Raw genomic sequence first — 23,826 nt, 5'->3', positions numbered from 1 at the left:
GGAGGAGGAGGCGGAGCCGCGGAGGCCCTCCCCCCAGCCAAGGGGACCCTTTAGGAAGCAGCCGGCGCGCGGTTCTCTCCACCTCGTCCTGCCCGGCAGCATCTCCCCCGGTGCCACCTTAAACTCGCCGTTCGGGGGCGGAGCAACCCTTCCCCCCGCAGACCGCCGATTGGCCGGGGAATGTATCCATTGTGGAACGTTGACGCCCGCCGCGTTCCATCCCTAGTGTAGCCACGTTCGGTTGAGCCGGGGGCAGCCGCGGTGGCGGCAGCAGCAGCAACAGCAGCAGGAGCAGCTGAGGAAGAAGCCGGAGCCGCGGAGAGGGGCAGGGCGATGGGGTCGAGGCCGGGGCTGGGGCTTTGACAGCTGAAACCGGGGCAATCGGCGCGGCGCCAGCGGCGGAGCCTGGGCGAGCCACAGCTGAGGGAAGGCGCGAGGCTTGGGAGACCGAACGGCAGCGGAGAGATCCAGGCGGCGGCGGCTTCGGTTTCGCCTCTTTCTTGCTGCGGACCATGTTCGCCAAAGGCAAAGGCTCGGCGGTGCCCTCGGATGGGCAGGCTCGGGAAAAGTAAGCGCCCAGGCACCGGAGGGGACTCCCGGGAGCAGCCGCGCATGGTTTCCTCCGACAGGCGTTCTCGCCGTCCCTTCATTGTCTTCGGGGAGCTCGGGCATCTGGAGGGGACGGGCATGGAGGCTGCGATCCAGGGGTGGAAGCGGGGTGGTTCGTGGCGGGGAAAGGATCTCTCCCTACCGCGGTCCCGCCGCTTCGTGGTGGAAGGGAGAGCGGAGGGTGGCGGATCGGAAAGCACGATGGAGGAACGCATGCACCGCGTCCTTTTGTCTGAAGTGTCTGTCCGTCTGTGCAAGTGGAAGGGGTGAAGGGCTTTGTCCAGGCGATGAGCGATGGGTAGGCTTCCCCTTGGCCCTCCCACTTCGCTTCTAGAGTTTGCAAGTTTGGGCAAATCGGGGGGTTGGGTAGAAGAGGATTTCGGGGTGGGGGGACCCCTCTTAGACCCAGCTGGCCTTCCCCCAAATCTGTCCAGGCACTAGTGGAGAAAGACCTCAAACCCCCCTCCCCACACCTCGCTTTGGGTTCCTGGAAGCTTTAATGGATGGCTGGGGGATGCTGCTGGCTGCCTTGCAAATGGGGCATGTGCCTGCAGAAGTTGCATTTTGTTTCCTGCCCTGAGCTAGTATCAACTTATCTCTGAGGTGGGATGTGGGCTGCGCGGGGCGGGAAGGAGAGCGCTCCTTGCTCTCTGCACTGGAGGCAGGAAGGAAGTGATATTTCTTCACTGCCCTGCTTTAAACCTGGGTTCATCCCCACTGAAGTGAGAGGAAGCTCAGCGTGGAAGTGGGACAATCCTATAAAGTCTTGTTCAGCACAGTGGCCGCTTGCTCCTTCTCTACCACTTTTTCTTTTCTTCCGTCCTTTTACAGGTTAGCTTTGTATGTGTATGAATACTTGCTGCATGTAGGAGCACAGAAATCAGCACAGACCTTTTTATCAGAGGTGAGTGTCTCTGTTTACTTTTGACCCTCTTCCCTCACCCCTTGTTTTAGATGGCCTTTGTTTTCAGAAGCAGGCACTGTAGCCTCCATTTTGAATTTTTTATCACCTTTTGCCATTTATTGCTAGTTGGGCCTCAGAGGCTGCTTGGGGAAAGGGGAGGTGAAGTGGGGGCTGGGGGCAGAGGAAGCATCTTTTTCTCCCAGTATCTAACCTCTTTGCACCCTTTGCTGTTTACAGATCCGATGGGAAAAAAACATCACACTAGGAGAACCTCCTGGGTTTTTACATTCGTGGTGGTGGTAAGTGGGCTGCTGCTTTCTCTTCCCCAAAATAGAAACTCCTATGCTTAACTGGCTGTAAGTGGGAAAGAATGTCCCAGGCAAAAGTTTTGGAGTGATCTTGTGTTCCTGCGTTGAGAAATAGACATAGTTGAACTGTGAGCTCGTCTCTTCATCCTAGTTGGGATTTAGTTCAGCAAGTGTTGGAGAAAAAGGTACTGAAGAAAGTCTTGATCAGTCGTTGTAACTGTTTCCAAGTCATACAAAATAGATGTTGCTTGAGCTTTCCTTTATCATTAAGCAAGGCATAAGGGGGTGTAGCTGTAGCCTTTAGTTCCTTATGTATGGTGATTCAGAGTGCAGCCATAGGACAGTTATGTGTTGCTGTTTGTAAGAAAACATATGGAGTACTTCTGCAAGTTACACCTATTGCTCTGTTTCTTCCCCCACCCTTGTTCTGATGCTAAGGTGTAAATATGTGACAGGATGGATCAGGCGCTGATATTTTTTATAAATGTATTTGCCTTCTCCTGAAACGTTTTCTTGGGAAGAGCTTTATTAGTCTTGCAGATAGATTTCTAGTTTTACCTAAAAAGTTTCAAAGAAACACTGGCACTTTCCCCTAGCTTCTGCACAGAGTTCCTGATCAATGCTGCTTGCTATGAGGTTGTCTCTCCCTTGTGAATTTATCTCAGAGACGCAGATAGTCCAGTGGGCAGCTTCAACTTGACTGGAGCAGCTGTGCCACTGGTAGTGTGATGCTGGGTGATAGAAACATTTCTTACACCCCGGTTCTGAAGGGCAATTCTTGACAGTAAACCCCATTGATACCATTTGCATGTGACGAAGTTACTATGGGTCTGGGCAGTTTGCTAGTAATGCAGAACAAGACGCTTTCAATGTATGTGAGACAGGCTTGACACCCAAAGATGGAGAGCTGAGGGACACATGTTGCTTAGGTAAGTGGTGCAGTTTTTGGATTAGGCTTGTGGGTTGGTTTGTAGTTTTATCTGAGTAGAAGAGGTTGAGGTAGCGCATGGAGTTGAAGGCTGCTTGCTTCTGAACCTGTAGAGCAGGAGAGCTAAAAGGTTTTTTATTTCTCTTTCTAGTGTGTAGTTAGCAGAAGCATTTTTTTTTTGGTCAGAACATTCTCTGTCAGCTGGCCCAGGTTAATGCTGTTTGGATTGTTTCCCAGTCTGTTACAGTGCTTGGGGTTTGTGCATAGTGTCAGGCGTCAGGCTATGCAGTCAGTACTGGTCAGAAGAAGTTGAGAAGAAAAATGTTAGCACCTGGAGTCTTTGATACTTGAAAAACAACCACCGTGCAGGAGCGCTTTGGATATTTTCTGACACCCCACATTATTTACCTGAATGCCTGGGGAGACTGAAATTGTTCAGTTTTTTAAAAAAGATTTTATTAAAATATTTTTATGGACAACAACATAACATCTGTTTTCAGTTCATAGAGTCCTTTCTATATGTTAGTTACATTCAATGTGAGAAATTTCTGTCAATATGCATTGTGAGGTTATGGGGGAGAGGGGAGAGAAAGAAAAGGGGGTGTTTATATTTTTATTCTATTCCACTCTTCCTCCAAAGAGCTCAAGGTAGTGTATGTGGTTGTCCCATTTCTCCCATGTGTTTCTCACAAGGACCCAGTGAGGTAGGTTAGGCTGAGAGCCAGTGAGTGGCCATGGTAGTGGAGATTTTAAACCTGGGTCTCCTCATGACATTCTGCCCACTACACGGCACTAGATTAGTCAGCAATTGTATAAGTGACTGCAGCTAACATGGGGAGGACAGTGAGTTTTATTATCCAAGGGGCTTCCATTATGGCGGTGCTTATATATGTGCAACATCCAAGACAGAAGATGAAATCAATGTTGTATTGACAGTATGGCATTTAATGTCAAACTGAAACAGCTCTAATGGATTGCACTCTGGTTTGGAAGATGGCTTCATATGTAGAGGGAGATGTGTTCGGGTTTAATGGACCAACACAACAGCCGGAATTGGACGCATTCGGTTCTAGCGAGAGGGCGATTAAAAGTGCTGTTGAATGTGCAGTAAGTGTGTAAGAGGTCCAAAAGTTCAGGCTGAGCATAGAGGGGAAACAGCAGGATGGGCTAGCCCTGGCAAGATGAGCAAAAGTGAATGGTTGCAGAAAGAAATCTCTTGAAACAAAAGAGCGAGTCTAAATATAGGGAGCTTGAATGTCCCAAAGCTAGGAACACAGGTAGTTGTCTTATAGTGAGTCGGACCATTGGCCCATCTCTTCCAGTGTTCCAGAGTCACTAACTGTGACTCTCCAAGTTTTTGGAGGGGGGCATTCCCAGTCCTAATTAGAGGTGGCAGGAATTGAACCCAGAACATTCCTCGAGCAAAGCAGATGCTCTGCTAATGAGCCACGGCCCTTCCCTAAGTTCAGCTTGTCTTTGGACACTTTCACGGGAATCTACACATTAATAACATTTGCATCCCCAAATGCACATCTTGCCTGTCTCTAGTTGGATGTTGTTGGAGGTGGAAGTCTCAAGTGGAACAAAGGTGATATACTGAATGCTTCTCCTCCTCGCAGCTGAACTGTTGGCATGGGTAGACTTCCTACCAAACACTGTATGGGGTGTTGTATATTGTACAGGTTCATAGTCATTGTCTCCTCTCTTTCTTTCTCTCTCTCTCTCTCCTTTGCCCTACAGTGTATTTTGGGACCTTTACTGTGCAGCTCCGGAAAGGCGAGATACTTGCGAACACTCGAGTGAAGCAAAAGCCTTTCATGATTATGTGAGTAACTTAATTTTTAATCCTTTTGACTAGAAACTCATGGGAATACGGCACACCGGAGCAAATGGGGAGAAAAGGGTGTTGCCACTGCTGCCATTCTGACTTGGTTGAATAATATTTTATAAAGTCACAGCTATGTGAATCTAGTTCAGATACTTATCTTGAGTACTTTAAGGTGGTGCATATTGATCTAGTTACATCGCCATGCATCTTCCTAGTGGCACGCAGAATAAGCAGGGTGAAGGAGAGATGCAGTGCCGATATTTAGCATGTTGAAATCTCATTTGCTAACTTTCTGACATAAGTGAGTGGCTGTATTTGAATGTGGAATGCTCTTTCTCCAGGAGGAGAATGTCTCTGAAAGCTCATCAGGGCCTCTTTGTATTTATGAATCTGTCGTAAGGTTGCTGTGCAGGGCAATCCTGTGTGTTTTTACCTGGAAGTAAGCCCCACTTACTCCCAGGTAAGTGGGCCTAGAACTGTAGCCTTCGAGAGCCAATGGACTTGGTTCAAAATATCAATGCAAAGGTTTCCCCCTTAAGACTGCAATGCAGACTTCATTATTTCTTTAATTTTGAATTTTTGTATGGGCTGCGGGTACAAAATTGACTGTAAGAGGAAGAGTGAAGTATTGTATGCAGGGTTTGAATCGAGGTGGAGAATCTTGCATTTTTGTTTTTCGATGTGATATTGATTACCCCCAAATAAATAGCAGGTGTATGCGATATGAGCATCTGGAGTTTGCTTTGTTATAGTGGAAGAGGTGGGGGGGGGGAATGTTGTGAGGGTAACTATAGAGCTACAAGCCCCACGGAGGATAATGTTAGAAGCTGTTTCTAGTGACCCTATCCTGTTAGAGGGGACATTGCCCCAAGCTAACTGTTCTGGATAAACTTTGACTTGTCAGCTTCTACCTGTGATGGCAGATCATGGATTCCCAGGAGGATGTAGATTTTGATAGTTCATAAAAGGAAAGGCATCTTGTCCTTTTTCTTTTGCAACACACAGACTGAAGGATTTGTAAGGAGATGAGTTTCAATGGAGAAAATGCAAGCTGCCGAATGTTGTCCACGTTTCCATTGAGCTGAGCCTCAAAATAATACGCAGGGTGAGAAGCTGTGGTCTATGGGGAAAGTGAGTCGGAAGTGAGCAGTCTGGTTAAAAAGTATTTACTTGGAAAGAGACCCCTTTGGTTTTAATCAATTTCTCACATGATTCGTAAGTTAAGATCATTAGGGGAGCTGCTCCCTCCATAGCCTTCTGCCTCTCAGTTAATAGCTACAGCGTTGCCTGAATTATATGGTTCCTTCTCAGACCAGCTCCCTGGGAAAAAGGGTTCACTAACACAGGGAAGAGTGGGATAATTCGTCCATTGCTTATCTCTCTGGATGTTGCTGGAGCAGGGTGAGACCTGACAAAATAAATATGGTTTCAGAGTTGTTGTTCTGGTAACATATGAACTGGGTCCCTGGTTTCTGTACTGAGGATCACAAACTCTAGGACAATAGCTCTTCTTGATGATATCTAAAGCAGCTTTTAGTAAAAGGTTTGAGAGCTTACTGTAGGCAGATTTCCTAGGCTAGAAGAAAACTTCGAAAATGTGCATTGCTCTGTGTTTATCATGGACATTCTTCTTCCGCAGAATCAACTTTTGAAAGGAGAGTTTCATATTAAATCCACAACCTACATTTTTAATTTTATCTCCTCCTGATGCAGCCATACCAGGAATATAGAACTATGTTTCCCAGAAAATTGGCAGATGGCCGGGCATTGATCTGGTTTTGTGTATTCGATTTGACCAAGTCCCCAAAGAGATCCTTTTGCCTAATGATGAACAATCTTTAGAAGATGTTTTTCTGACTTGTTGATGGAAAGCACTTGCTTTTGCGTGAAGAAGAGTAGGCTGTGACAGCATGAATTAGCAGGAAACTGTCTGTCTTGAAAGAAAAAAGCAAGGGAGAGGGCCACAAAAAACTTTAGCCCTAGTCTCTGTGGCTGATTTCATTGCAACTCTGTGCTCTGATTTGTAGCCTTCCCATGGAAAAGCAGTTGTACTTAAAGGGGAATAAAATAATCTGGCATTTTTATTTATTTATTGGCCTGGTTTGTTTTCGACAAATGTTCTCTCCCCAAACAGTTTGCACCAATAAAAATAAAAAATAATGAGGAACAGGCTCTTACAAACTAAAAAGACAGGACACATAAGGGAAGGAGAGTGGAGAAGAAAAAAGATAGAGGAGGAAGATCAGCTGGACCATGCCAGAGGATAGTTGTGAGCTGTGAGCAGGTGGATGCATCTACCTAGTTGTGGCCAGGCTGATCTTCCCTTGATGCTCTCGCTCTTAGCCCTCTGGCTGGTAGCAGAAGCCAGATGGTTTCTCCCCAAATACTCTGGGATAGCTCAGTTGGTGGAGCATGAGACTCTTAATCTCAGGGTTGTGGGTTCAAGCCCCGCATTGGGCAAAAGACTCCTTCATTGCAGGGGTTGGACTGGATGACCCTCGTGGTCCCTTCCAAGTCTATGATTCTATGAATTCTGCAGTCCTAGGGAGCCTAACAGTTGGAGCAGAGCATTTCTGGCAGAAGAGGGCTGGGAAGCAAACTCCCTGCGCCTGCTTCTTCTTAGACCAAGTGTTGGAGCCTGGCCCTGGTGTTCTCCTGGGGAGGGGGGAAGAGCGTGCAAACTCTCTGCTTTCTTGTAGAATCCGTGGGCAACTAGACGGCAGTTTAGGGACATAGTTGGAGAGCAGAAACTCAGCCCCAGCACTGGTGATCCCAGTGAAAGTAGATTTCCTCCTCCTTCAATCAAAGTTAAGCCCTCTTAAGAGTAGTGAGAAATGAATGCCATTCACCTGAATGGGAAGAAGTACTCTGCTGCCATAAGGAATATGGCTCAGTTGGGGGCAAAAACCTGACTTTGCTCCTAACCCTGGGTCTGTTTTGCTTCCATCGTAACAGTGTGCCTAGAAGCAGAAGTTTAATTTGCTTTTGTGGCAGAAACTTAAGAGGCCATGTTGTGCTATGGGGAGGAGCCCCGTATCCCTGCAGTTTGGTGGGTGGGAAAGGAGTTTGCCCCTACTTGCTCCTCATTGGTAGCTCTCAAAGAGGACTGTCGCCGTGAAAACTGAGGCGGAACACACAGCATCGCAGTTAGAGGTGGCCTCGCCATATTGCTCAGTGTGTGGCAACTTCGCCACAAGACACTGTTTAGATTTCGGAGGACTGCAAGTGTCAAGCCTGCTTCTGATTATTCTTGAAGCGTGTCTGTATTGTTTTGAGCCTCACTTCTAAAGGAATAGAACTTCCACTGACACTGGTGGGGACTTAAGCATGCGGGTGGATGCATTCAGAATTAGGATCTTCATCGCTACACGTAGTGACAAATCAGTCGCTGGATTTGCCATTTTGGAGTGCTGGTTCTTTCTTTACTTCTTCTCAGATCTCTTTTTTTGGTTGGGAAGTTGCTTCTGAGTTAAGGTTGTCCCCTATGAAATGTGGCTTAACGTAGTTTTCTAATGATGTTGGAATGCCCTCTGTAGGTCTTGGATGCAAAGCATAAGGTGTGGAGGGATACTGCTTGCATTCAAGATATAGTGCTGCTACATTGGCAGCAGCCTTATAATAGTGTCTGAGGATTTACGGTATTTAGAGAAATTAATCTTTTTTAGCTGGGTAATAATTCTAATAATAGGCATGAGTGCATTAGATGATTCGCATAAACTTCTTTAATACATGTTGCTTTAAGCTTACAGCAAATAGACGCAATCCTGATTGTTTTGTTTTGTTTTGAAAAATCTAAGTGTAATACAGTTTCGTAACACTCCTGAGTAGTACTTTACCTTTTTAGTTTTACGTATTATGAAGACCAAAAAGATGTTCTGTTCCTCCCCCCCAGCTCCCCCCTTCTTTTCATTATATTCATTATTTGTAAAGGGCTGTTGGTTTTAAAGTAGTTGACTAATCTGTATTGTCATGACCATGTTGCTTTTAATCATAGATGTATCAAGCTTATAAACGTGGTCGTCCCCCCCCCCCCCGAAATCTGTAGCTCACTTCCTATAATGAACTTAGCAAGCCATCATGGATGAGATATTGGAGCGTGTTGTGGAGACGAAAAGGACAATTTCTCATGTATGGGAGGGTTTCGAAGAGGATTCATTGGACTGAGGCTATTAAAGAACATTGAACTAGTTTCCCCCTTTTCCTAATCTTCTAAATTACTGCCCCTGCGCAGAACATCTGGCGTTGAAGTTGGACCGAGTATCAAACATGGAAGGGCCTTGCCTAAGAAGTCTTGCTGATCAGTTTGCTTGTTGGCCTTGTTATATGTAGCCAGGATGTGTTCCCACCTTCTTCTTCTAAGCCTCTGCCTCCATGTAACATAGTTTAAACGACAAGCCTTCTTAACAGCTAATGAATGAACGGTGACTCATTCAGAAAGGCTCCCAACCAGACTACAGGATAGTTGGCTGCATGATTTGGATTGACACAGTATGGAGGTTTTAATGGAGACTCCAGGAAGAACATGCAGGATTGCGAGAACATGTTAATAGCTACTGCTGTTTACGTTCTAAAAAAGATTTTCACTCGGGGGGCCTGTGCAAATCATGATCAGAATGGACAGATGACTAATGTGGTAGATGGAGTAAAAATAAACTGCTATTCTAGGTTGTCGGTATGATTGGTAAAAATTCTCTTACGCTCTTGATGGCTTTTTTATATATATAGATGTGCATGACTTGGATGCACGTATTTTGTGGATTCCTTTATTCTCTGCACCAGTAGAGACTCTGTACTGAGGTTGATCTTTCGTCTTGTGTCACAGGCCTGAAAGCAAAAATATTATCTTAAAATTCGGGAGAGTGCCTAACCTATTGTGTATAGAAGACAGTATTCTGCGCTTGGAGAAATGCATTTAAAAGCCTGGCATCATTTCCTTTGCATGCTTCTTTCCCATTGTTTATGGTTGAGGTGTGGCTACTTGGACGTATAAGAAGCAAATCTCTCCAGATCAGTAGGCTTGGCGAATACATGCTTCAGAGAATGGGAGACCATGCTTCATTAGCAGCCTGTATAACAGCACTTCCATGCTGTGTAACTTCCATTTCATTTCCCAATATAACTATATGATAATAGAAGCAGCAGGAGCAACAAGCAATTTCCCCAAAGAACATTTTTAATATTAAAAACAGCAAAAAGTGTTCGTTCTTCTTGGTTTTTCTGTGTCTTAATCGATTCATAAGAGTTCTGAGACGGTTGACCTGTACTGACTGCGAAAGGAATTCTTGAGATTGGGACGCTGTGTGCTGAATTCTTGCTAGCAGCAATGTAGAATGGTACTATGTAGACCCCGTACCAAGGGGATGGGTGAATAATCCTTACGCTTTAGAGACTGCACAAACGCTCCTCTTCTACTTTTCCCTGTGAGCTGAACACCAAGGTATTTCTTTTTCCTGCAATTCACAAAATTTGCTCACCACAGGGGAACCTGGGACCAATTTTGGGGCACAAAGCAATTAATGCTGTGAAGATAGGACAATGGCAAGATAGGTACATTTGAAGGGGATTTTTGTGGGATGAGGAAAGAGGGCTATATCTTGTCTGGTTTTTGCCATTGTTCCACTTCTGTAAGAGAAAGTCCCAGGAAAACTTGTATTTCTCGGCTGACTTTGTGCAGAATTACGCTAATTTATGTTTTTGGTTGCAACATATTTTTGCAGAAGCACGCGTTAAAGTCACTCGTTAAAACTTGAGCTAATTTGAAGCTGTGTAAACTGGTACAAAGTTGACTTTAAAACAGAAAACAGCTTATTAATTTTATACACTTGGTTACATTTCTCCCCAAGTCTTGGGGTAGAGTAGAAATTTGATAAAACTGTGGTGCTTTTAATGTGGTGGTTCAGTGGTTTGAAATTTGAAAAAAGAAAAAAGAAATGTCTAGGGGGAAAGGAGAGAAGAGAAATCCAAAATGTGCTTCCAATTTCAGTGTTTCTGTGCGTTTCCAAACGAAAATGTTATACTCTCTCTAGAGGTTTACTGCTGTTGGCACGCTTGCCTTTATCTTGCTTCTAGGCAAAGCCCCTCCGTAGGCGCACTCATATTACATTGTGGCAGTGTTGCCAGACACTCTTGTTGCAGGTTTTATTGTGCATCTTCTGAGCTGGTGAGCTACAAAGGGATTGTACAGCATGACAGGGAATTTCAACCACCGCGTTATCTTGGAATTGGCCGATTGATGATTGCAGTTCAGCGTTTCAACACTGTGAAAGCCAATACAATTTGAGTTAGCTGTGATGACTGCCAGTTTAAATACCGCAGTGAATTTCTGTCAAATAGCTAATACACAGAATGGGGAATTGCAGAAAACTTGATCACTAGAACCAATTTAGTCGATTTTGGCCTCCAGCTACAGAAAATGAACTTAAATCTAGTTGACTGTCGCTACATACTTTTTGTGGCATTATTCTGTTTGCACATGCTCCTCTGAGTGTAACTTCAAGGGAGAGTGCAAAAATTCAGAAACTGTTTTCAACACAATCCCCTCCCATTTTTAAAGTTGTAAGCCGGCTGCTCCCTTGGTGATATTAGTCCTTTGGAACCACTCCCTAAAAACTTTAACATAATATTTTCAAAATTAAATATTTTAAGAATTACATTTTTAAAAGTTTTATACAGGGCATATTTTGGTCTGGCAGCATATGCTGTCTATCTGTTTGCTCTAGCAGAAACAACTCCTCTCTTAAAAAAAATTCTAGACTTCTTTTCTCTCTTCTTTAAATACCTGCTAACTGTGTGTTGTGTCAAACAGTTAATTATAATCTAAATAATTATTTGCTTCATTTATGCAAAAGCAGTAGGTGTAACATAAATATTTTTTTCTACATGACTTAACCTTAATTGCTGGGAGAATGTGACAAGAATCCATTTCTTCAAAGAGGTTCTTCTCCCTCGTGACGTGAAGCCCATGTTCATTTTCAGATTCTCACAGCGGCCACAACTGTGGAGATCTGTTCCATTAGAAAGTGGCTTGGCAGTCCTGACAACTAACAGGTATTCATTTCTTTTACCAAGAGTAGAAGGGTTTCTACATACAGTATATTCTGCTTTGCTGGAGCATAATCTTACTTCAACATACCTGTATTATTTCTCATCGTTGTCAGCCTCCTCGTGGTCCACTAAATAGCTCTTACATTACTTTTTAAACTGAGATTTGCAGCCTTCTCCATGGCTTGATGGATAGTTTTTCGAAAGTTAAAACATTTGGTGCATAACTGGGGATGTTGGCTTGGGACTCCAAAACCAAAGAAGTGTCTCAGCTGTGCCTGTGTCTTAAGCTCTTTTCTCCACCTGCCTCTGCCTTGTGATTACATGTTCACAACAGAGAGAGCCTTCATGGTGGTGGCTCCTGCTTTTGGATTGCCTTCACAACAGGATCATGACAGATGCTGCCATAATCAATCGGGCGAAACGTTTGAACTTCTTCACCCAAGGTAGCATTTTTGTCTGGGAAAACACGATTCTCTCTCCAGATAGTGATGCCATTGCTAGCTGTTTGCAGCGTATTGAGGCTGTGTTTAATGTTTATGCACCAAGCCTGTGGTATTGATAAACTCTCACTTCTCCTTCCTTAATTTTTTTAAAAACATGGTAGCTGAACATGGGAGTGCCTTCCTTTGACATGTGTCCTAATAAAAACCAACCTAGCAACAACTCCTGCACCAAACCTCCTTGCACTGCTGTGCACAACGTCTTACGTTTTAATTTTTGTGCAATATGAAAGGCTACTGTCAAATTATGCTCTTGCATTTTCCTTTAAGTTAAACAAAAGGGTTAAGGCATATGATGAGAAGACATTGTAACCTTCAGGTTTCTAGATCTCCTCAAGCCTTTAGGTTTTGCATTTGGTTGCTGGCTGGTGCTCGCTGTATTCACAATAAATTCATCAAGGCAGCATAGGATGGAAGGTTTTGAAGAATGGTACTTGAACATATCATTAAGGAAACTTTAACAATGGACTTTTGTAGGATGAGTATTTGAATGTAGAGCTCACCACTTCTTGTGGGGCATTTTCCCTTCAAACCTACTATTGCAAGTGCAGGGCACCTTTTTGGCTCCATGGGTCAGATCTTTATTTGGATCAGCCTCACAGGCCAAATTTGATGGGTGTGGGGAGTCACCCATGTGCCATTCAACTGACATCACAACAAGATCAGGTGCAAGGTGCTTTGAAATCCCAAAGTCAGGACTTCAAAGCACCTTGCATGCTGCTGCTGAAACAAAGGTAGTTCTCCCTTCATATTAGCAGGTGATTTCATGTAAACCCTTTCTGAGTCAGGAAGGTATCTTCATGGAAACCCCTGCTAAAAGTATTGGCACTCTTTTGGAAGTGGGCTCTTTCACCAGGTCTTCGGAAGGCAACTCTTGTGCCCATTTGAAATTACTGACAAATAATTCTGAAAAGAAAACTGAATAGTGAGCGTGAAATAAATAAGTAAATAAATACAGAGCTGATGTTTATTATTCATAACGGAAGCCATTTGGTTAAATTAACAGGTCACAGGTTTATAACAAGCCAAAATAAGTACTTACAGAGCTTTATTATGGATGTCTTTGATCTTATGTTGGCATCTTTGAATCTGCCCAGCCCTTACTTAAATTCTAAAGAGGAATAGATTGTGTAACGTGTTCCTTCACATGGCTGGAAGAGGTGGGTTGCATCCAAAACTATCAATATGTGAGTGAAATAAACATCTGTTTGCACGGTGAGACTTCACCTTTGTCTCCTCTTCACACTTTTACAACTTTCAAAATCTCCAACAAGTTGGGAGGACCCTCTGGAGCAGATTTTGGGGTCATATGAGGGACTGCTGATGTGAGGGAGGTGGAGCCCTGTTGCAGGAGCTGAAACTGGGTCCATCAGTCTTGGATTCCACCATATGTGCAGAATATCTCCACTGCACTGATTACTGGGAACTCAGAGAAAACAGGTTGGAAAGAGCCCGCTTAACCTGAAAACAGCCCTGTGAATTCTTAGAAGCTTTGGAAGCATCTGGGGTTGTCTACTAAGAATATAGGGATCTATTTGCAATGTTTAGGTTACCCTCATCCTATTCAGATGTTTCCCCCCCTCACTTGATGTTGGGAGTAGGCTCCAGTTTTGCATTCTGCCTCTTCCTTATGCTTCCTCTGTTCACCGGATCACAGGGAGAAGCAATTTATTAGAACCAAAAAGGTATTATGTCAACAAAGACTGAACACACATTCCTGTGCATGTTTTTCTCAGAGATCACCCTTCATTTCAGTGGAACAATACTTACACTATTAAGCCTTTTAAGGGACTGGGAACTGTTGGCTCACCAGTTCCCATCAGCCCCAGCTGGCATGGCTAGTGGTCAGGGATGATGGGAGTTGGAGTCTAAGAACATCTGGAGGGCTACAGCTTCCCTGTCGCTAGGATACGTGGAGATATTTTTCAAGAGAGCATTGTTTTTCAGCTTAAGGTGCCTAAGGCTGCTTATACAACATACATTTTAAGCACATTACTTTCCCAAAGAATCCTGGGATCTGTAGCTAGTTAAGGGTGCTAGGAATTGTACCTGTGTGAGGGGTAAGCCATTGTTCCCAGGATTCTTTGGGGCAAGCCTTGTGGTTTTAAACGTATGCTGTGTGCACAGACTTAAGTTCTCATTGTGTTTAATTTTTTCCAGAAATACGTCCTAAACTTAAAAGCAACTGCGCAGTAAAACATACTACCAAAGAATGGAGCTATATACACACTGGCAGTTATTAAGCTATGACAGAAGTCTCTTCCAGGGGTAATATGGGTTGTCATCCCCACAGTAGCGCTGGGTGTTGGATCTTATTAGTTAGAATACCAACCTTTCCCCCCTTCTAGCATATTAGGTTCCTGAATTATTTGCTTTTCCACTTCATACTTATACAAATAGCGCTGGAGGTATTCATGCTCGCCATCCTCAGTATCCATTTGAAGCCCTACTCCTATGACAAGTTCAAGGGGTTCGTCCTGATGTACAAAGCCTTATGCAACTTGCATACAGGGCACAAGAAGCTGCTTATACTGAGTCAGACCGTTGGTCCATCCACCTCAGTATTGTCTACATTGACTGGCAGGGGCTCTCCATGGTTTCAGACATTTTATCAGGAGGTCCATTCCTCACAGTGTAGGGACTGGGCCTTCAAGTGTGACAGTATCTCCCCTGGGGAATTCCACCCCACATCTCCATGGGGTGTCTTCTTCTCAATAATCTTTATGCATATTGAAGACCTTCCTTTTTCCAACAAGTTTTTAAAGTGAAGATTTTCATCCCAGTCCTTTTCGGTGCCACACCTGAAATTGTTTTTGTGCATGGTTGTTGTTGCTTTAATTGTTGATGAGTTTATTGTGAAACTGCTTTGGGATCTTTAATGGGAAGCAATTCATAAATGAAGTAAACAGGAAAACATCAGGGAAAGTATTGAGTGTTTGTGTTGGCTGTTCTTACTGGTGGAATGCAGGAGGTACAACTTGACCTGAAAGGGTAGATAGATCCTTCTGCTGTAGAAGCTCTCTTGGGCTGCTTCAAACACTTCTTTTGGCAGGGTTAATTCTTGTGTAATAGAAAGCTATTTGGTATTTCAGTGGATTCCTCAATAGGCCCGTGAAATCTAAATGGCGTGATAGGCTTTTCCTAATCTAGAGTCATGGGAGCAGCTGCATTTGCAAATATATCTGAACTGGCTCATAGTCAGAGGCGGAATTCCCATCTTACCCCTGAGTGGGTCTATTCCACTCAAGGGATTATGGGGGTTGGACCTCCTTCCTGCTACAGTTCTTCTTGCTGTGTCCCTGAAGTAAATGTATTTGAAAACAGAGGCAATGGAAGGAGGGTAGGTGAGTGACCATAGATCAATGTTAAAGCTGAAGGGGAGGAGCTGTAGCTTAGCAGCGTTGAGCACTTGGTTTGCCAGCATCAAGTCTTTGGCATCTCAGGTTGAACTCTGCTGGCACGCTTGGAGAGCTCAAGGCCTTGAAACACTGCTGCCAATCAAAGTAGGCCGTTGTGTAAGGCCGACAGACACTATATTGGTCTACAGAGATATATGGGCTGACTCAGTACAAGAGAGCGGCATATGAATTCTTGAAGTGGTGCATTGTCAGGTTTCCTGTAAATTTACCCAAGGGGGGAGGAGCTGGCTGCATGCAGTTAATCCCAAAGGGGAACATGGGTCAGTGCTTGTCCCTTGGGTTGCAGAGGGCAAGTGCATTTTTGCGCTGTACTTTAAAACCTGACAATGAGAGAAAACCAAACCTATCCGTTTCCTAGGAAGGAATTGTAGGAAAAACCAGTACTTTTTTTTTTTTAGCCCGAGTGCAGAACTGGCACCTCTCAGGTGGATGCTATTGTGAGCCAGGAGTTTCGCTGCCCACTTCTTGCCTTTATGTACTTATGAGAAGCCCAAAATTTCAAATCAAAACAAAAGCTGACCAGTGGGTGCAAGTCTACACTTTTCTTTTTTTAGATCTATGACTCCTCCTAGCTCCTAGCCACTACTAGCCACAATTGGTGGGGCCAATTCGTATTTCCTTTTCTTCAGTCCGCCTTGTGTGTAGTGGCAGCTGGCTTAAACTTTCCAGCCAGGCCTCTACTATTGCATGCGTGTGCATTTGCGCAAGGGCCATTCCGAGTTGCCCTACTCATCCGCCTGAATCTAAGAAAACGAGGGAGGTGGGGTGCATTTATTTGACCTTCACCAGAACCACGGGCGACCCCCTAATCAGCTAGGGAGACAGCTTGCTGTAGTTTTTAGCACCTCTGTGGACCAGCTGTTGTCAAACCCGCATCTGTTCAGGGCTGTCCTGAGTCGCCTTACTTCGTGGTGAGTTCCAGCGCCTATTTTTCTTGAAAAAAAGCACTGGGAAAAACCTTCCTCAAAAATACCCTTTCAGTTTTGCTCACTTTTGCTATTTGAAATAATAGTTTTAGCAAATGAGCATTAAGCAGTGTTCCTCCAATATCTGCTTAGGAGGGTCTCGCAGCCCTACATAGCAAATTTGAGGGTGCCCAGATACACTCAGTGGGGGGTTACAGCCCATCACAAGCTCCATTGCTCAGGAGGAAACTGTGGTCTTCATTGTGGAAGTCTCACCTTTTTTTGGGGGGACGGACCCTCTTGTAATCCACTTATTCCAAGACAGGCACTTAAGTGCATTTTATTTTGTCCTTAAGAATGAACTTCTGATGACTCTATTTTCATTAATAATGATCCATGGCTGATAAACCAGTGGCAAGATAATGACTTTACTATGTAAAAATAAAAATGCATCATTAAAGCACACTCATTCATCTACATTCTTGGTATAAGGTTGGGCTGCTTTAAAATCTTTGATTGTCGCTTTAGAGGCAAGTACCTATTTGTCGTTTGAGTGAACTAATGTCCCTAAAGTAGGAGTTATTCTGGCATTCTGCAGTTGCATAGGAGCTACAAGAAGGGATGGCTGTTCAAAAGCAGTTCTTCCTTTTTTAAAGTTGATATTGACAAAACCCAGGAAGCATTAAACCAGAGGTCATGGCAAAACGCTTACGCTGTAGTCTCTGTGATTGGGGAGCCTAAATATTTATCCTGGTCTGTCCCTAATGAAAACAAATTGTCAACAGTTGTTCAGTAACTGACTAAATTAAAATCTGTAATTAGTCAATTAGATTAAAGAGTTGGCACAACCTGATTGTATCATGCTGGTTAGGTTATTAAGAGAAAGGGTGTGATTTTTAATTACTGCATGCTAATTTTGACAGTTTCAAATGGAAACAGACGTTCCCCCCCCCACTACCCCCACCCCACGATGTGCTGCGTTTTTGTGAAATAAGGCAACAAAATGTAGTTTACTCTCAACAAAAGACCTGAAGTTTCTTCTCTCTAAATTCAGTGAGAGCTGAATTTCAGCTGGGAAGACCCTTGGATAAGGAATGCAGAGTGGGGTTATTAAATTCTGCAATTCCTATTTTTAAAAAAGTCTATTGACAAATAGGGTATTTTTGCTGTAAGTGTGAGGGCTGGTACGTCTGTTTTTGCAGAGTTGGGATGTTTTTGTATTTGTCTTAAGGAAGTCTGGGCTGTAGACTTTGCAGATTGAAATCAGCAGTAACTGCTGAACTTGTTTGGGGGCAGAAGAAGCATTGTTCTGGTGGGGATAGAGAGATGTGGAAAAGTCGGGTGTCTGTGTATTGGAAGCTGTGTTTACGATAGATCCATACACTGCTTGCAATCTTGTGGGTGTTGCAAAGAGCACTTCCTGACACAATGACTAGAACTCTCTGGTCGACAGAGGTCTGCCTTGGCCGTTCCCTCTTTTTCCCTTTCTTTGTACTCTTTTGCTTGCTGAGATCATTTGTAATCTGCTCTTGGCATGGGCCGCTTGTTAAAGAGGGCTCCCCCCCCCAACAGGCTAACGGATGTGTAGCTCTGAGATGCTAGTGACACAGAAGTGAGTCATCCCCCCTCCCAATTCTTCCTCCTCTTTACCTCCCCCCCTCCTTATTGTGCAGGCTTTGATCACCATTAGAAAAGGGAATGAAGGTGGTATTTTTTTGGGGGGGGGCGGTGTTGGGAAACAGAGCCTTTTGCTGCAAGTGTAAAACGCTCTTTATTTTTCTGCAAGATATGCTGCTCGTCTGCTTCTCTCCATGCCCCGACATATGACTGCAAGCAAAATCTGGTGTCTGGACTGCATGGGTTGTGGATTGGCCTCCCGGGTGCACTGAGTGTGTTGGGGGTGGGGTGGGGGTTGGTGCCTTTGTGCTGTGACCCCCCCTTCTTCCTCAGAAAGAATAAAGGAGGGGGGGGAGAGAGAGAGAAGTTTTGTCTTTGAAGGGGTGTGTATGTGTCTTTAAGGGGCTGACAGATTTGTAGCTCTGAGTAAATACAAACCTTGTAAACCTTCCTTCATTTCCTTTCTGTGGTCCTTTCTGAGGAACAAAGAAACTCAAAGCAGTTCACATACAAAAGCTAGGGGAGACTTCTCCCTCCACTGAGGAGCAGTCATAACAAGGGCTCCTACCCCAACAGCAAAGAGAGGAGAGATTTTTGTTAATAGGGAGAAGAATTCAGGAGAAATGGTTCTTTGCAGAAGCAGGCAATTAATGAATTTTGCTAGGCTGCTGCAACATGTGTGACTCTGAGTAGGGCTTTCCTGTTCTGTTGATCATTTCCTTCCTTACCTTGGAAGCTTGGGTTTTATCCTACCTTTTTGTAAAGTACTTTATGTGTCTCATTTAAAAGCAGTCTCTTTTGATCTCCAGATAACAACGGTTTATTCAGTTTTAGGAAAACTTGATATTTAAGTGCGCCTGCTTGCACTTCAGTAATGGCTGCTTTAGAGGGATGAAATGTAGTATTTGGGCAGATCAAACTTCAAATTATCTAAAACTGTGCTTTGTTTACAGGAGTTTTCCGGGGTGGTGGGGTCTGCAACATGCTCTGTCGGTGGCATCATTTATCTTTTGGGTGGAGAGGGTGCAGCAATCAAATAGTCAGAAAATCTTGGCTTCATCCAAGGGGGTCATCTAGAAAGGAAATACTGATATTTGTAGTTTTAAGATGCAAATATTAAGGCATTGGTTCCTTAGATCTCTAGAACAATTTGGTTATACTTGGGGCCCACTGAGATGAACAAGGAAGATTAGATATTGACTAATTAAGGCCCATTGAGTCACACAACTTAGTCTGGATCCCATCCATCCATTGACACTTAAAACTTTGAACTTTTGCAGCAGAAGTCAAGTTGTATATGTTGCAACTCACGGATGCAACAAGTAGTTGCTCATCTTCTTGGGGGACGTGGTAGTGGAGGAGGGAACACGACAATGTTAATATAATACACTAAGAAGCACTTTCTAAAACTGAGAAAAAATTACAAAACATACAAAAGTTAAAATACTAAAATAGTTGGTTTATAAAGTTAAAACTTTTAAAAAGATTATTAAAATTGTGTGGTCTGCGAAGCTCCGTGGCCAGCTGCCTGACCTACCACCATCATACTAAAATAGATTAAAATTACCTCAACCTTCTAAGCATTTGGGTAGGCTTGTCTAAAGAATGCTTTTAGCAGACATTGAAAAGAGTACAGGGAAAGGTGCCATCTTGATCTCAACAGGCAAGGAGTTCCAAAGTGCAGGTGCTGCCACACTAAACTATTGAGTTCTTACAAATGTAGAACCAGTATTAAGTGGCACCTGTAGTAGTGGAAATACTTGGAAAAATATTAGTGAGATTGAGATTGCTAGCTCTTTCATCAGAAATCTTAGAGGACCCGTATGGGTTTTTGGGGCTTAAAGATCCGTTTACTTAAATTTGCATATGAATAAAACCAAGCATTTTGAAGGGACAACTTTTTTTTTAAGATGAAGCCTGCATGTGTCACCAAAGACACCATTTTAGGAGATGCATTCCCTCTTTTTACTGTCAGAAACAAAGAAATAAAAAACAATGGTGCTTGCCACCTGTGATGTTTGTATTTGTTTTCAAACTAATTAAAAAAACACTACACACTTAGCTGAGGATACCATCTTAATTGACCAGAGATTGCGCATGTATTAATAATTGACCAATTAATTGGCTAAACGTTGCAAACCTATACATCGCATGTGAAATATCATTTTATAGAAAGAAAATGAGAGAGAGTGGGAGGAAGATAAATAAAGACAACCTCCTCCTGGAAGTGAAGTGGAGTGGTGAGGCACTACTGTCCACACGTGAGGTTTTGTGACTGAGTTTTCTAGGTCAGATTATCACATGTTGAGGGGCCAAGGGAATGAGCTGCAACATTTAAATGCAAACTCATTAAGTTTGTTTTTTAAGGGACAGATGGTACAATAACCAGTAGCTTTAGCTGTTGCCATTTGCAGCAAATGGTCTCCAAATTCTTGTCATGTATAAGCAGATAGCTTTGGTAAACACACACAGTGGACATGGGGCAGTCTTTCGCTGTTGTTGCGTTAGCCGAATATCTGAAAGGAAACGATATTAGAACCTGAAATTATTCACAGGAGGGTTTGGCTCCCGTCTTGGCTGCTTATGAAATAAGTTTTGGGTTGTTTACTTACTGACTCAGTATACAGTTTCTGAAAAGAGATAGCAAATTTGAAGCCAGCCATGCTCCTTTCCCATGAGTCAGCAAGTGTGTCATAGCTGCCATGGTTGGGGTAAGATTCAGATAACATCTGCTGCTGCTGGCTGGCTCCTTTTATCAGAGCTGGCTGCAAAACCTGCTCCTCAGGTTTTGAGTAAACAGACAACAAACACATGAATGTTGCAACCAGACAGCATTTCGAGGACCTGGAGCTGGCTTTCTAATTGGGTTGAAACCACCATCATGCCAGTAGCAGAATGCACCGAGAGAAGCACCCAGGCCTTAATAAATATATTTTAATGGGGGGTGGGAAATGGGAGAGATTACAAATAGTCTTTGTCTAACAAGGCCGCTTTTCTGGAATTTGTGTGGCCAGGTGTCACAGCAGATCCAGAACCGAGGATGTGGGTGGAAAGAGAGAAATGTTGTCTGTGTGTGGCTTTCTCTCTCTCCCTCCTGTTTCAACCGGGAAACACAAAAGACGAATGTGCTGGCGGACTCGGAGATGCGCTGTCTCTTTAAGCTGAAATGGCTGTTGGTTTACTGCTAACTGTGGGGGAGGGGAGATGCGTTATACCCTGGTGACTTGATGATAGGGAGGTCCGTGGCAAGCTCTCAGCTTAAGCCCTGACACAGCAGGCTGGGAGGAGCAAGGAGGAGAAGTAGCCGCTGCCTTGACAATTCAGCACACTTTGCAGCTAGCTAGAGGCGGCCTCGGCTCTTTGTTGGCGGCAGCGGCGGCAGAGCTCGGGTTTCTTCCTTGACCAAGAAAGTGAAAAGATTTGGGCTGCAGTTCACTGGGGAGGGAGAGATCAACCCTGTAGGAAACAAGCCTTTCGGGTTGCAAACAGGCCCCCGGATGCCCCTGCTGAAGGCAGCGAAAGCAGTTTTATTTCTGGGGTTTAGGGGCGAGGGTAAGCCCCCCCACCCCCTAATCCATTATGTCCTGTGCCTTCCTCCTCTTGCAGATGGGGCTGAGTGGGTTTTAGAGAGATCTGGGGGTGCTGCTGGTCAGTGCACGCTGAACCTGGCTCTCTTGAGGGTGCTTTTCTGCAGCCATGCAATTAAGCAGTAGCCTGGCAATCGTAGGTGACAAGGAGTTGACCTGAAGCATTCGGTATCCATGGGATTGTATGCAGGCGAGTGAGCTGGACGGTGGAAGATGGATGAGGGCTCAGTCTCCCCACTGCACCCAGGGCTGACACTGGGCAGGGTAGGGGAGTTTCATTCTCTGCTTCATCCCAGTATAGAATGTTGCTGTAGGAAGGATGGAGCCCCCCTCTCCCCCCCCCCCACGAGGCTGATAATTTATAAAAAGAATTGTTTTATTCACACAATAGTAACGTTTATTTACATGGTCGTCTTAGAGTCCTGTGCTCTTGTCTAATTGGTGGGTTTGGGTGAAGTAGCTACCCCGAACACCCTGTCGCCATGAAGGTCAGCCATGTGTCACTCTGCTCTTCCGGCTGCCACCGCTGCATAAAATTATGATGTCGACACACAAATAGCTAGATGAAAGCAGGCAGGTTTGGGCTGCCCCCCACAATTCCTTGCTATAGCAGGTTCGGAGGTAAATTCCACAGGGGCTGCATTTTGTTGTGCCATTTAGAGGCTGAATTTTATATGGCTCCACAGTTGTGGCAGAGCAAAGCTTTTGACCGTTAAAACAAGTCTTCGTTGGTAACAACTACAGAAACAAATCTTCATGTACCTTATCTGTTTTTAATTTAATTTTATTGAAATACAGAGATGAGGGACTTTGGTTCAAATCCTGGACTGGTGGCCTTCTGGGGAGATAGGGCAAGTTTTGAGTTTCCTTGGTGGCCTGTCAGCAAAATGGCAATAGCAATGCTTCACGGGAGTGCTTGTGGAGTTGAGTATAGATATACAGTAAGTCAGTGTAGCAATTAGAGTGTCAGACCCTGACTCTGAGACCTCGAGTTTGAAATGTCATGAAGTTCATCTGGGTGACTTTGCATTCTCAGACTAACCTACCTCCCAGGGTTGTTATGAGGATGAGATAGATGTGAAGGAGAAACCATGCACATTTCCTTGAGCTCATTAGAGGAAAGGCAGGATATGAATGAATGAATGAATGAAGACAGAAAGAAAACACAGACATTTTTAGTTTTCCATATAGTATTACTAGATGACAGGGCAACCAAGGAATAGGAATATATATATATTTGTTCATTATTTTTGTTGTCTTATGTTAAGCCCCCAAGGGGGCAAATAGGATGCTTAGCAGGGGAGTTCATATGTGCCCTTGAGCATTTGCCACTAAATAGCTGCAACCAGTATTCATGTAGCTGGGGTAAGGTACCCTTATGATCAGAATGCTTGGTGTCCGAACAAATGCTTATTTTAGAAATTTATGGTGAGGGACAGTTTTGGCACCTGTGTCTTCTTGGGCAGTTGCAGGGCCCTTTCACACCATAAGAGCTCACTACTGATGCGTGCCATGCTCCCCATCAATTCTCAGAGCGGTTTAATAATCCATCCCTCTTCGGGCATAACTCCTGAGGAACTAGTTACAGATAGGTAGCCGTGTTGGTCTGCCATAGTCAAAATAAAAAAATTCCTTCCAGTAGCACCTTAAAGACCAACTAAGTTAGTTCTTGGTATGAGCTTTCGTGTGCATGCATACCAAGCTCATACCAAGAACTAACTTAGTTGGTCTTTAAGGTGCTACTGGAAGGATTTTTTTTATCCTGAGGAACTGTAGCTCTGAGAGGGAGGGAGGGGGTCTCCTAACTACTTTCATCAGACAGTGTTAGAAACTGAGATATGCAAGCTAAACTTAAACTTAGGTTATGGAGTGTCTAGGCGTGCTTTTTTATAACAAGCTGCAAATGAATGAATGCAACTAAAATCTTAGGTTCATTTTTCACATGCTCCTCATTTTAAGACTGCAAAAAAACCCAAAGCCATACTTCTCTTGCCCACCCCCCTAATATTCATATGAAGGTCACTTCTCCAGTCCTTAGAGAGAAGCTGGAAGCGGGGAGGCAGAAAAAAGCCCTCCTTTCCTTCCAGCAGTGGCAGTTTTAATCTGAAATATTGGGCACAGTCCTGCGCTTAGAGCTCAGAAACTGCTCACACTAATGAAATTGCCTGTCACAAAGT

At 44.2% G+C, this 23,826-nt stretch overlaps 1 protein-coding gene across 4 annotated transcripts in view; it reads left to right on the top strand.

The window, feature by feature from the left end:
* The first annotated feature begins 372 nt into the window (after window positions 1-372).
* Window positions 373-23,826, top strand: part of SSBP3 (single stranded DNA binding protein 3) — a 172,549-nt gene continuing 149,095 nt past the window's right edge. For all 4 annotated transcript variants that reach the window (XM_081195423.1, XM_081195422.1, XM_081195421.1 and 1 more), the window contains exons 1-4: window positions 373-568; window positions 1,441-1,513; window positions 1,751-1,812; window positions 4,490-4,574. In XM_081195423.1, coding sequence (XP_081051549.1) covers window positions 513-568; window positions 1,441-1,513; window positions 1,751-1,812; window positions 4,490-4,574 — 276 coding nt within the window. In that variant the 5' untranslated portion in view covers window positions 373-512. The remainder of the gene's footprint in view (window positions 569-1,440; window positions 1,514-1,750; window positions 1,813-4,489; window positions 4,575-23,826) is intronic.

Source organism: Podarcis bocagei (genome assembly GCF_964188305.1).
Source record: "Podarcis bocagei genome assembly, chromosome: 5".
NCBI classification, from domain to species: Eukaryota; Metazoa; Chordata; class Lepidosauria; order Squamata; family Lacertidae; genus Podarcis; species Podarcis bocagei.
The sequence above is the reverse complement of the archived record's forward strand: the minus strand, read 5'-3'. Positions and strand labels throughout refer to the sequence as shown.